General features: G+C 43.9%; 1 protein-coding gene across 5 annotated transcripts in view; it reads left to right on the plus strand.

Moving 5' to 3' along the window:
• Positions 1–14,121, plus strand: part of LOC112256864 (mitogen-activated protein kinase-binding protein 1-like) — a 57,591-nt gene that overhangs the window by 21,006 nt on the left and 22,464 nt on the right. For 4 of the 5 annotated variants that reach the window (XM_024430413.2, XM_042325294.1, XM_042325293.1 and 1 more), the window contains exons 5-10: positions 1,131–1,301; positions 2,949–3,086; positions 5,679–5,861; positions 6,543–6,560; positions 12,073–12,233; positions 13,329–13,518. In XM_024430413.2, coding sequence (XP_024286181.2) covers positions 1,131–1,301; positions 2,949–3,086; positions 5,679–5,861; positions 6,543–6,560; positions 12,073–12,233; positions 13,329–13,518 — 861 coding nt within the window. The remainder of the gene's footprint in view (positions 1–1,130; positions 1,302–2,948; positions 3,087–5,678; positions 5,862–6,542; positions 6,561–12,072; positions 12,234–13,328; positions 13,519–14,121) is intronic. The other variant, XM_042325295.1, reaches the window with a different exon arrangement.

Below are 14,121 nucleotides of genomic sequence, written 5' to 3' on the forward strand. Positions count from 1 at the left end.
GTTACAGGGTACATTGAAAAGCTTAGTGGAGACTAGAGCGTCTCCTGTCCATCTGCATGATCCAGGGATTCTGACTGTGGCGACATCACCTTGTGAACACAAACCTGTCAGGTGGTTATTATAAGAATCGACTTGCCGATATAAATAAACGTGAAATAAATTAATATAAAATGTGTGGATGGGGGGGATGTGTGACACATGGTGTGTAGAGTTAAAACAAGCACAATGGCTGGCTGTCTCTCTCTCTGTGACTCACTCTCTGTCTCTCTTTCTCTGTCTCTCTTTCTCTGTCTCTCTTTCTCTCTCTGTCTGTATTTGTCTGTCTCTCTCTCTCTTTGTCTCTCTCTGTTTATCTCTATCTCTCTCTCTCTCTCTCTCTGTTTATCTCTGTCTCTCTCTCGTGTCTCTCTCTCGTGTCTCTCTCGTGTCTCTCTCTGTCTCTCTCTCTCTCTCTCTCTCTCTCGTGTCTCTCTCTGTCTGTCTCTCTCTCGTGTGTCTCTCTCTCTCTCTCTCGTGTGTCTCTCTCTCTCTCGTGTCTCTGTCTGTCTCTCTCTCGTGTGTCTCTCTCTCTCTCTCTCTCTCTCTCTCGTGTGTCTCTCTCTCTCTCTCTCTCATGTCTCTCTGTCTGTCTCTCTCTCGTGTCTCTCTCTCTCTCTCTCTCGTGTCTCTCTGTCTGTCTCTCTCTCGTGTCTCTCTGTCTGTCTCTCTCTCTCTGTCTCTCTCTGTCTCTCTTTCTCTCTCTCTGTTTCTGTCTCTTGTCTCTCTCTCTCGCTCTCTCTCTCTCGCTCTCTCTGTCTGTCTCTCTCTCTCGTGTCTCTCTGTCTGTCTCTCTCTCGTGTCTCTCTGTCTGTCTCTCTCTCGTGTCTCTCTGTCTCTCTCTCGTGTCTCTCTGTCTCTCTCTCGTGTCTCTCTGTCTGTCTCTCTCTCGTCTCTCTCTCTCTCTCTCTCTCTCTCGTGTCTCTCTGTCTGTCTCTCTCTCGTGTCTCTCTCTCTCTCGTGTCTCTCTCTGTCTCTCTCTCTCGTGTCTCTGTTTCTCTCGGGTCTCTCTCGTGTCTCTCTCCCTCTCTCTCCCTCTCTCCCTCTCTCTCTCTCTTTCTGTCTCTCTCTCATCTCTCTCTCTCTCTCTCCAGAGTGGACACATGCCTGCTGTGCGGGTGTGGGACGTTGCAGAACGGACCCAGGTTGCTGAGTTACAGGAACATAAGTACGGCATCTCCTGTGTGGCGTTCTCCCCCAACAGCAAGTACATCGTCAGCGTGGGATACCAGCACGACATGATTATCAATGTTTGGGCCTGGAAGGTAGCTAGCAACGCTCTAAACTAATGACAAAGTAATGACAAAGCAAAAACAGGTTCTTAGAAATGTTAGCATTTTAAATATATATATGTACAAAAAAAAACATTAAAAAAACCATAAGTATGGCATATCCATAAGTATTCAGACCCTTTACTCAGTACTTTGTTGAAGCACCTTTAGCAGCGATTACAGCATCGAGTTGGGTATGACGCTACAAGCTTGGCACATGTGTATTTAGGGAGTTTCCCCCATTCTTCTCTGCAGATCCTCTCAAGCTCTGTCAGGTTGGATGGGGAGCGTCGCTGCACAGCTATTTTCAGGCCTCTCCAGAGATGTTCGATCGGGTTCAAGTCCAGGCTCTGGCTGGACTCAAGGACATTTAGAGACTTGTCCCGAAGCCACTCCTGCGTTGTCTTGGCTGTGTCCTTAGGGTCGTTGTTCTGTTGGAATGTGTACCTTCGCCCCACTCTAATGTCCTGAGTGCTCTGGAGCAGGTTTTCATCAATGATATCTCTGTACTTTGCGCTGTTCATCTTTGCCTCGATCCTGACTAGTCTCCACGTCCCTGCCACTGACAAACATCCCCACAGCATGATGCTGCCACCACCACTATGCTTTACCGTAGAGATGGTGCCAGGTTTCCTCCAGACGTGACGCTTGGCATTCAGGCCAAAGAGTTCAATCTTGGTTTCATCAGACCAGAGAGTCTTGTTTCTCATGGTCTGAGAGTCCTTTAGGTGCCTTTTGGCAAACTCCAAGCGGGCTGTCATGTGCCTTTTACCGAGGAGTGGCTTCCGTCTGACCACTCTACCATAAAGGCCTGATTGGTGGAGTGCTGCAGAGATGGTTGTCCTTCTGGAATGTTCTCCCATCTCCACAAAGGAACTCTGGAGCTCTGTCAGGGTGACCATCGGGTTCTTGGTCACCTCGCTGACCAAGGCCCTTCTCCCCCGATTGGTCAGTTTGGCTGGGCGGTCAGCTCTAGAAAGAGTCTTGGTGGTTCCAAACATCTTTCATTTAATATTGATGGAGGCCACTGTGTTCTTGGGGACCTTCAATGCTGCATACATTTTTTGGTACCTTTCCCCAGATTGGTGCTGTTACACAATCCTGTCTCGGAGCTCTATGGACAATTCCTTCAACCTCATGGCTTGGTTTTTGCTCTGACATGCACTGTCAACTGTGGGACCTTATATAGACAGGTGTGTGCCTTTCAAATCATGTCCAATCAATTGAGTATATCATAGCTGGACTCAAATCATGTTGTAGAAACATCTCAAGGATGATTAGTGGAAACAGGAAGCACCTGAGCTCATTTTTGAGTCTCATAGAAAAGGGTCTGAATACTTATCAGGTAATTCTGTTTTTTATTTTTAATACATTCGCTTTGTCATTATGGGGTATTGTGTGTAGATTGAGGAGAGATTAAAAAAAATAAAAATAAAAATGTTTAGATTAAGGCTGTAATATAACAAAATGTTGAAAATGTCTGAATACTTTCCAAATGCACTAGACCGTTATAGTGGAAAGTGCTGTTTTTGAGCTACCCTTCAATGTTTTATACTATTTTTACTTTATTCTTGTCTGAGGACAAAGTATAAATCCACCGTTGATCTAAAGTTCTGTTCTGTGCTCTTCTTCTCTGCTCAGAAAAACATAGTGGTGGCAGCCAACAAGGTGTCCAGTAAAGTCACAGCTGTGTCCTTCTCAGATGACAGCAACTACTTTGTCACGGCAGGGAACAGGCACGTCAAGTTCTGGTACCTGGATCACACCAAATCGTCCAAGGTATTCACACAGTCACACCAAATCATCCAAGGTATTCACACAGTCACACCAAATCATCCAAGGTATTCACACAGTCACACCAAATCATCCAAGGTATCCACACAGTCACACCAAATCATCCAAGGTATCCACACAGTCACACCAAATCATCCAAGGTATTCACACAGTCACACCAAATCATCCAAGGTATTCACACAGTCACACCAAATCATCCAAGGTATTCACACAGTCACACCAAATCATCCAAGGTATCCACACAGTCACACCAACAACAACATTTCTTAAAGGGGCAGTGTGCAGTTGCTACATCCATTTTTGATGTAAACGAATGATATGTGCCCATTGATTGTTTCCTGAAGAATATAATGTATAAATGCCTCCTGAGCTTAGTTCACCTGTCGTACACCATCAGAACCCAAAATATAAGCCAATATTTGTAAACAATTTAAACAAACACTATATAGCCTCAACATGGATAAAACTAAACTGAACAAAAATATAAACACAACATGTAAAGTGTTGGTCCCATTTTTCATGAGTTTAAATAAAAGATCCCAGAAATGTTCCATACACACAAAAGCTTATTTCTCTACAATGTTGTGCACAAATTTGTGTTCATCCCTGTTTAGTGAGCATTTCTCCATTGCCAAGATAATCCATCCACCTGACAGGTGTGGCATATCAAGAAACTGATTAAACAGCATTGTCATTACACAGGTGCTCCTTGTGCTGGGGACAATAAAAGGCCACTCTAAAATGTGCAGTTTTGTCACATAACACAATGCCACCGATGTCTCAAGTTTTGAGGGAGTGTGCAATTGGCATGCTGACTGCAGGAATGTCCAACAGAGCTGTTGCTGAGAAGTATTTCTGTCTGTAATAAAGCCCTTTTGTAGGCAAAAACATATTCTGATTGGTTGGGCCTGGCTCCCCAGTGGGTAGACTTGGCTCCCAAGTGGGTGGGCCTCTGCGCCCCTGCCCAGTCATGTGAAATCCATAGATTAGGGCCTAATGAATTTATTTCACTTGACTGATTTCCTTCTATGAACTGTAAGGGAGTAAAATCTTGAATTCTTGCATATTGTGTTTATATTTTTGTTCAGTATAAATGTTGATATGGATATACACTACCGTTCAAAAGTTTGGGGTCACTTAGGAAATGTCCTTGTTTTCCATGAAAACATACATGAAATGAGTTGCAAAATGAATAGGAAATATAGTCAAGATGTTATAATTATTTTTAATTTGAAAATTTGCTTTCGTCATATAATCCTCCATTTGCAGCAATTATAGCCTTGCAGACCTTTGGCATTCTAGTTGTCAATTTATTGAGGTAATCTGAAGAGATTTCACCCCATGCTTCCTGAAGCACCTCTCACAAGTTGGATTGGCTTGATGGGCACTTCTTACGTACCATACGGTCAAGCTGCTCCCACAACAGCTCAATAGGGTTGAGATCCGGTGACTGTGCTGGCCACTCCATTATAGACAGAATACCAGATGACTGCTTCTTCCCTAAGTAGTTCTTGCATAGTTTGGAGCTGTGCTTTGGGTCATTGTCCTGTTGTAGGAGGAAACTGGCTCCAATTAAGCACCGTCCACAGGGTATGGCATGGCGTTGCAAAATGGAGTGATAACCTTCCTTCTTCAAGATCCCTTTTACCCTGTACAAAGCTCCCACTTTACCACAACCAAAGCATCCCCAGACCATCACATTGCCTCCACCATGCTAGACAGATAGCGTCAAGCACTCCTCCAGCATCTTCATTTTTTTCTGTCTCACGAATGTTGTTCTTTGTGTTCTGAACACCTCAAACTTATATTCGTCTGTCCATAACTTTTTCCAACCTTCCTCTGTCCAGTGTCTGTGTTATTTTGCTCATCTTAATCTTTTCTTTTTATTGGCCAGTCTATTGCTTTTTCTTTGCAACTCTGCCTAGAAGGCCAGCATCCTGGAGTCGCCTCTTCACTGTTGACGTTGAGGACTTGTGAGGTGTCTGTTTCTCAAACTACACACACTAATGTACTTGTCCTCTTGCTCAGTTGTGCACCGGGGCCTCCTACTCGTCTTTCTATTCTGGTTAGGGCCAGTTTGCTCTGTTCTTTGAAGGGAGTAGTACACAGCGTTGTACGAGATCTTCAGTTTCTGGCATGGAATAGCCTTCATTTCTCCGAACAATAATATATATCTGTTACATGTAATCTTTTGGTTCAACAATATATATAATGAGCATCATCAACGGGGGGGACATATTAGGTGTACGCTAATAAGCTGTAGAAATAATTTTTCAATTTATAAGACTTTCATAAAGGAAATGTTTTTTGTTGGAATGTAACAAATATGTACAATGGAGGGTTGGAGGTCAGAAGAACAGTTGGGGAAACTTCTCTCTAATCGCTCAAGCTATTAGAATAAAGACAAATGTCACATATCAACTTCAATAGCCATGTTGAGGCCGTATAGAAGGTCTTACATCCCGGGGTTTGGGATAACAAACTGATGGACTCGATCTATCAGACCCCATAGCAATGTCTCTCTAACCGTCTCTCCATTCCTTCTTCCCTCCCTGCCTCCCTCTGTCCGTCTGCTAGGTGAACGCCACGGTTCCTCTGCTGGGTCGCTCGGGGCTCCTGGGGGAGCTGAGGAACAACTTCTTCAGTGACGTGGCATGTGGGAAGGGTCGTAAAGCCGGCAGCACCTTCTGCATCACCTCCTCGGGCCTGCTCTGCGAGTTCAGTGACAAACGCCTGCTGGACAAATGGGTGGAGCTACGGGTGAGTTAGTAGACTCTGGCGTCACGTTCATTAAGGGCACAACGTAGCAAAACCTTTTGCAACCGAAAACAGACATGAGACTTGTTATAAGACAAATTCGTAAAATCAAGAATCTGCTTCCTTGACTCAATAATTATAATCATAAGTATTCCTCTGCAGGGTTGAAAAGGCATATAAACTAAAAATGAAACCCTGAATTTGATGACATATTCCAGTTTATTGGACAAATTCAGGCAGTAGGCTACTTCCCTGTTTCACTGAGACTGTAGCTGCCTGGCTGTATCCACAGGCGTAGAGTAGCACTGAATCGTTTTGTCTAAAACTGTCTGAATGAATGGAGATGTATCACTATTGTAATGATTATGTGTAAATGTTGGCAGAGAGAGAGTTAGTGATTTATCACAGCTTTCTACTGCATGATCAGATTCGAATATAACCCCCTTTCAATCTATATGTGGCACAGTTTCAAACTTTCACTTGACTGAGCTACTTCAAAATATTCCTCATTCTACATGTAATCTAGCCACCGACTTTGTCCTACAAAACACAGCTTTCACTTCTGTATAAAGGTAAATTATAGACAGACAACTGGCTCGTGTTGGAGTATTAATTTGACCTTCCATGCTGCTGTCTGTCTAATATCAGTGTTGTTGTGCTTTTTCCTCCTCTCACACTGTCCAGAAGAACGACAGTGTCACAGTAAGTCTGTCCATTGCCTGTCCTGCAGTTCCATGTCACATCAGCTGAAAGTTATTCCCCGCCCCCTCCGTTTTCCCTGAGCATCCAATTGGAGGGTTTCTCAGAATGCTGCATTCTATCATGCCTTTGACATTCCACCCCATTGGTGTGTGTTGATGTGAGCACCACCTTTCGCTATAGGCTGACATTAATTCACATGACAAGCTGTGGTCAATGTGATGCCATTATCAGCATCACTGCTCACATCACTGGTCACTTTACTTTGGTGTGAGAACAAACATGAACTCATCAGTGTTTCCACCCCAGGCCTTAGATAGATACTGCTCACTTCACTGCTAGTACTCACCTCAAGTTCTGAGGGCCTGAGAAAATGATGTTGATTTGTGGGATACTCTGTTTGTGGGTTTTAGCTGTAATGTACTGCATGGGAATTATCAGTCAAACAGTCAGCTTTTATAGTTTACATTACATTTGACATTTTAGTCATTTAGCAGAAGCTCTTATCCAGAACGAGTAACAGGAGTGATTATTGTTAAGTGCCTTGCTCAAGGGCACATCGACAGAACCAGTGACCTTTTGGTTACTGGCCCAACACTCTTAACCACTAGGCTACCTGCCTCTCCGGCTACAGAATTCATGCAGCATTACGATCAAACCAGCTCTGAGGTCACAACAACCTTTTCCTGAACTTGTACCACATGATTGTAACCCCACTCTGCTACCTTCCTGCTAACAGGGCAGAAGTGGGTGTACAGTCATGCTTTTGTAGCAGACACAGGACCAAAGCATTGGAGGGAGGGAGGGAGGGAGGGAGGGATGGGGAGGGAGAGAGAGATGGGGGGGAGGGAGGGAGGGGGAGGGGGAGGGAGAGGGATGGGGAGGGAGGGAGGGAGGGAGGGAGAGAGAGAGAGAGAGATGGGGAGGGAGGGAGAGAGAGAGAGAGGGAGGGAGAGAGAACTACAATGCTTGTTCTGTCTCAACTGCAGCTACTCCATCACATTCCATCCTGGCATATCAGACAGCTGATATCAACCTCTCCACTCAAGCTGCTCATCTCAAAACTTCATAAATTTACGCTCTTAACATTCTCACTGTGAAGCTACCAGTGTGGATTAATTTAAAAGCAGGCTGTGATCTAGCCTGTATCATGTGACCACAACAGCCAACTAGGACATGTCTTTCATCCCCTCATATGAACTGCATATCTTATCTGCTGTAGGCCATGAGCGGGATCATCCTCTGTCACAACTACACTCTTCCCCAGAGGCCACTTGAAGCTGCCACTTTCGTATATTTTGGTTTCTCCCCTTCTAAGATGGTTGCTTCTCTGGCATGCCGTAGTTAGCAGTGCACTGACTGTTGGGAAAACACAGCATGCAACCCAAGTGGAGAATGTATCAAAAAAACATTTAGTAAATGACTGTTATTGGACTTGGAGAAAAAGCTGTGTCCATTCTGGGCTGCATGCCTGACTGAATTACTGTTATTCATCATTTCAAGCATCATTCTGGTAAAATGATATTGTGTGTTATTTTCAAGCTGGATGCCTAGATCTGGATCTGTTCTGTGGTTCATGGAGTGGATACCATATCCCACCTCCTTCACCACAGTGAAATATATGATGTGTGGTTCATGGAGTGGATACCATATCCCACCTCCTTCACCACAGTGAAATATATGATGTGTGGTTCATGGAGTGGATACCATATCCCATCTCCTTCACCACAGTGAAATATATGATGTGTGGTTCATGGAGTGGATACCATATCCCACCTCCTTCACCACAGTGAAATATATGATGTGTGGTTCATGGAGTGGATACCATATCCCACCTCCTTCACCACAGTGAAATATATGATGTGTGGTTCATGGAGTGGATACCATATCCCATCTCCTTCACCACAGTGAAATATATGATGTGTTGTTCATGGAGTGGATACCATATCACATCTCCTTCACCACAGTGAAATATATGATGTGTGGTTCATGGAGTGGATACCATATCCCATCTCCTTCACCACAGTGAAATATATGATGTGTGGTTCATGGAGTGGATACCATATCCCACCTCCTTCACCACAGTGAAATATATGATGTGTGGTTCATGGAGTGGATACCATATCCCACCTCCTTCACCACAGTGAAATATATGATGTGTGGTTCATGGAGTGGATACCATATCACATCTCCTTCACCACAGTGAAATATATGATGTGTTGTTCATGGAGTGGATACCATATCACATCTCCTTCACCACAGTGAAATATATGATGTGTGGTTCATGGAGTGGATACCATATCCCATCTCCTTCACCACAGTGAAATATATGATGTGTGGTTCATGGAGTGGATACCATATCCCACCTCCTTCACCACAGTGAAATATATGATGTGTGGTTCATGGAGTGGATACCATATCCCACCTCCTTCACCACAGTGAAATATATGATGTGTGGTTCATGGAGTGGATACCATATCCCATCTCCTTCACCACAGTGAAATATATGATGTGTGGTTCATGGAGTGGATACCATATCCCATCTCCTTCACCACAGTGAAATATATGATGTGTGGTTCATGGAGTGGATACCATATCCCATCTCCTTCACCACAGTGAAATATATGATGTGTGGTTCATGGAGTGGATACCATATCCCATCTCCTTCACCACAGTGAAATATATGATGTGTGGTTCATGGAGTGGATACCATATCCCATCTCCTTCACCACAGTGAAATATATGATGTGTGGTTCATGGAGTGGATACCATATCCCACCTCCTTCACCACAGTGAAATATATGATGTGTGGTTCATGGAGTGGATACCATATCCCACCTCCTTCACCACAGTGAAATATATGATGTGTGGTTCATGGAGTGGATACCATATCACATCTCCTTCACCACAGTGAAATATATGATGTGTTGTTCATGGAGTGGATACCATATCCCACCTCCTTCACCACAGTGAAATATATGATGTGTGGTTCATGGAGTGGATACCATATCCCACCTCCTTCACCACAGTGAAATATATGATGTGTGGTTCATGGAGTGGATACCATATCCCATCTCCTTCACCACAGTGAAATATATGATGTGTTGTTCATGGAGTGGATACCATATCACATCTCCTTCACCACAGTGAAATATATGATGTGTTGTTCATGGAGTGGATACCATATCCCATCTCCTTCACCACAGTGAAATATATGATGTGTGGTTCATGGAGTGGATACCATATCCCACCTCCTTCACCACAGTGAAATATATGATGTGTGGTTCATGGAGTGGATACCATATCCCACCTCCTTCACCACAGTGAAATATATGATGTGTGGTTCATGGAGTGGATACCATATCACATCTCCTTCACCACAGTGAAATATATGATGTGTTGTTCATGGAGTGGATACCATATCACATCTCCTTCACCACAGTGAAATATATGATGTGTGGTTCATGGAGTGGATACCATATCCCATCTCCTTCACCACAGTGAAATATATGATGTGTGGTTCATGGAGTGGATACCATATCCCACCTCCTTCACCACAGTGAAATATATGATGTGTGGTTCATGGAGTGGATACCATATCCCACCTCCTTCACCACAGTGAAATATATGATGTGTGGTTCATGGAGTGGATACCATATCCCATCTCCTTCACCACAGTGAAATATATGATGTGTGGTTCATGGAGTGGATACCATATCCCACCTCCTTCACCACAGTGAAATATATGATGTGTGGTTCATGGAGTGGATACCATATCACATCTCCTTCACCACAGTGAAATATATGATGTGTTGTTCATGGAGTGGATACCATATCACATCTCCTTCACCACAGTGAAATATATGATGTGTGGTTCATGGAGTGGATACCATATCCCATCTCCTTCACCACAGTGAAATATATGATGTGTGGTTCATGGAGTGGATACCATATCCCACCTCCTTCACCACAGTGAAATATATGATGTGTGGTTCATGGAGTGGATACCATATCCCACCTCCTTCACCACAGTGAAATATATGATGTGTGGTTCATGGAGTGGATACCATATCCCACCTCCTTCCCCACAGTGAAATATATGATGTGTGGTTCATGGAGTGGATACCATATCCCATCTCCTTCACCACAGTGAAATATATGATGTGTGGTTCATGGAGTGGATACCATATCCCACCTCCTTCACCACAGTGAAATATATGATGTGTGGTTCATGGAGTGGATACCATATCCCATCTCCTTCACCACAGTGAAATATATGATGTGTGGTTCATGGAGTGGATACCATATCCCACCTGCTTCACCACAGTGAAATATATGATGTGTGGTTCATGGAGTGGATACCATATCCCATCTCCTTCACCACAGTGAAATATATGATGTGTGGTTCATGGAGTGGATACCATATCCCATCTCCTTCACCACAGTGAAATATATGATGTGTGGTTCATGGAGTGGATACCATATCCCATCTCCTTCACCACAGTGAAATATACTGCATGTTATTCTGTTTCGGTCATACTGTTTTGTTGTTGAACTGTTTAATTTTCAAAATATTTATTTTCTAGTGAAGCCACTTCTTCTGCCTAGATTAAACTACTTGAGAGATGTTCTTATATTGTTTACTCAGGTTCCTAGCTACAGTAAAGTGTGGTAATCAGTATTCCCACAGACAGACAAGTATGTGATGCTTACTCAATGTTTCCCCTATGTTAATTTAGCAGCGGCGAGCCTCTGCGTAAAAACAAAAGAGTTTGGTTATACCGAACTCTCTCCGTGATGGTAAAATGTTTACACTGTAAACTTGAACATCTTCAACCAGTTATAAAGTATGAAGAGAAGATAATGGAGAAACATATTTTTAAATAAGATCATTTTTGAGAACTATCAAAGATAAAAACTAGACTTCAGGGAGAATCAAAAATTCCCCAAATGTCATTGGAATGTGGCCCCCATTGATTTTGTTATAATATTTGAGTCACAGATAGCGTAAGAACAAAAAAATAACACATTTTTTCTCCGCCCCAATGCAAAAAAGCTAGAATTGCAGGAAATATTGTTTCTACGGCCAAGAGCTGGACATTTAAAATGTTGGGTCGGAGACCGTGCCATTGGCCACGCCCCCCACTCCCCTAAGCTAACCTTGCCGCCGCTGCTGAAAAAAACCCTATGGGAAACACTGTGACTGCTAGTTCCTAGTGGGTTCTTTGATGCCTCTCTGGCAATGGTCTTCAATTCAATATGTTCAATATCATTAACAGACAGTACTGTAGCTATTTTCTGCTGTCTCTGCAATTCATTTCCCTGAAGTCCTGGGCTGCATCCCAAATAGCACCCTATTCCCTATGTGTTGCTCTAGTGAGGCAGAAGGGAATGGAGCCAGGCGGGTCCCTGTCCTGTCTTCTCTACATCCTGTAGTGGAGGAAACCCTGCTGTGTGTGTTTTACGTAGTGGACAGTAAGTGTGTCCTCTCTAACCATCCTCCTCTGCCCTGCAGACCAGTCAGGCCACATCTCTGTCTGTGACGGACGAGCTGATCTTCTGTGGCTGTGCCGACGGCACGGTTAGGGCCTTCAGCCCCGTCAACCTACACTTCATCTGTACCCTGCCACGCCCACACTGCCTGGGCACAGACATCGCCACCGTGGTGGAGGCTAGGTGAGTGTCCCTGACCTTAACCTCCACACAATGCAGACGACGTACAGAGGTTTTTATGTGTGCAATAATTCATATTTTATAATCAATTGGGGCTGTAATTGCCTGTATAGTGACATAGGGGAAAAAATGGATATGAGAGAACCTGTTTTTTGTCAACATTATGACTTTTAAATGTCGCCCTGGTCGTGAATGAAGTATTTAAATGGTGTCTTTTTGACTGTGGGAAGTGGGAACAGTCTCTGTCTGTCCTGTTGATTAGCCAGAGCGGTGTGGGTTGTGTGGTATCTTGTTCTCATACAGCATCATACTCTACATACTTATGCAAATACCAAGCAAACCAACTACACAAAATACCCTTTAATGATTTCCTGTTCATCCAGGATGCACGTGGGCCCAGCTGGAGTTAAATGTCATTGTTTTGTATTCCTGTATCCCACTCAATCTCTTTTTAAATCAACATTTTGTTGATGCCTTCAGTAAGACGGACAGAGATTCCTCTGAGAGTTAGTTCTTCTCATAAATATGGACTGAGTGAATGCAGAGTCTGGAATGCTGCTGGTTCCTTTCCCTGTTCAACTGACTTCCTAACAATAGACCCCAGATGTTATAACAGATTAGCTGAATAATCATGTATGTAGCATGTTTGTGTGGGTTGTGAAAAATCCCACCAATGGAATAACTTACTGCATGTTTGCATCCCAAATGACACCCTTTTCCCTATTCAGTGTATTACTTTTGACCAGGGCCCATAGATGGCTGTGTAGGTCATGTCGAAGCTGCTATTAAGTGAAGCCATCAAGGTCAGCTCACTACTGTTTATAGAAGTTTCTGTGGGAAACTCCATAGACGGGCAAGACCACTCCAGTAGGCAGGCACATTATGCTCTGGCCAAAAACACAACCATTAAATTGTTGGTAAAGGGATGCCAGCCCAGCCAATAGCTGGGCTTTTCTCATAACCACTGAATTGGGTTAGCTTGTACTGTAACTATAAAGTATCTCTGGGTTCTGGAAAAGTGCTTTATAAATTCAATATATATATTTATTTTATTAGAGTATTACAGTGTTATTACATCCTAACTCTCCCTCCTTCCAGTCACCTCTTCAGCCACAAGATGGACGCCCGGTGCCCAGATACGGTGGCTGTATCTTATGACCCTGCGAGCCGCTGGCTGTCCTGTGTCTACAACGACCACAGCCTGTACGTGTGGGACGTACGGGACCTCCGCAAAGTGGGCAAGGTCTACTCCGCCCTTTACCACTCGGCCTGCGTGTGGAACGTCGAGGTAATGCCGGGAGGGAGGCCTGGAGGAACATGTTGCTCTTTACTCCCTGTGTAGAGATCGTTTTACATGGAGAAAATAAACAAGATACCTGTTGCACACTGTTGAATGGTGGTCTCATATACAGTGCATTCGGAAAGTATTCAGACCCCTTGACTTTTTTCACATTTTGTTACGTTACAGCCTTATTTGCACATTTATAAAAAAACAACAACTGAAATCACATTTACTTAAGTATTCAGACAGAAAGTAGAAAGTGGCAGAAAGTACAGCCTCAAATTTTCTTGGGTATGACGCTACAAGCTTGGCACACCTGTATTTGGGGAGTTTCCCCCATTCTTCTCTGCAGATCCTCTCAAGCTCTGTCAGGTTAGATGGGGAGCGTCACTGTACAGCTATTTTCAGGTCTCTCCAGAGATGTTAGATCGGGTTCAAGTCCGGGCTCTGGCTGGGCCATTCAAGGACATTCAGAGACTTGTCCCGAAGCCACTCCTGCATTGTCTTGGCTGTGTGCTTAGGGTCGTTGTCCTGTTGGAAGGTTAAACTTCCCCCCAGTCTGAGGTCCTGAGTGCTCTGGAACAGGTTTTCATCAAGGATATCTCTGTA

Source organism: Oncorhynchus tshawytscha, linkage group LG08, assembly GCF_018296145.1.
Source record: "Oncorhynchus tshawytscha isolate Ot180627B linkage group LG08, Otsh_v2.0, whole genome shotgun sequence".
Classification (NCBI taxonomy): Eukaryota; Metazoa; Chordata; class Actinopteri; order Salmoniformes; family Salmonidae; genus Oncorhynchus; species Oncorhynchus tshawytscha.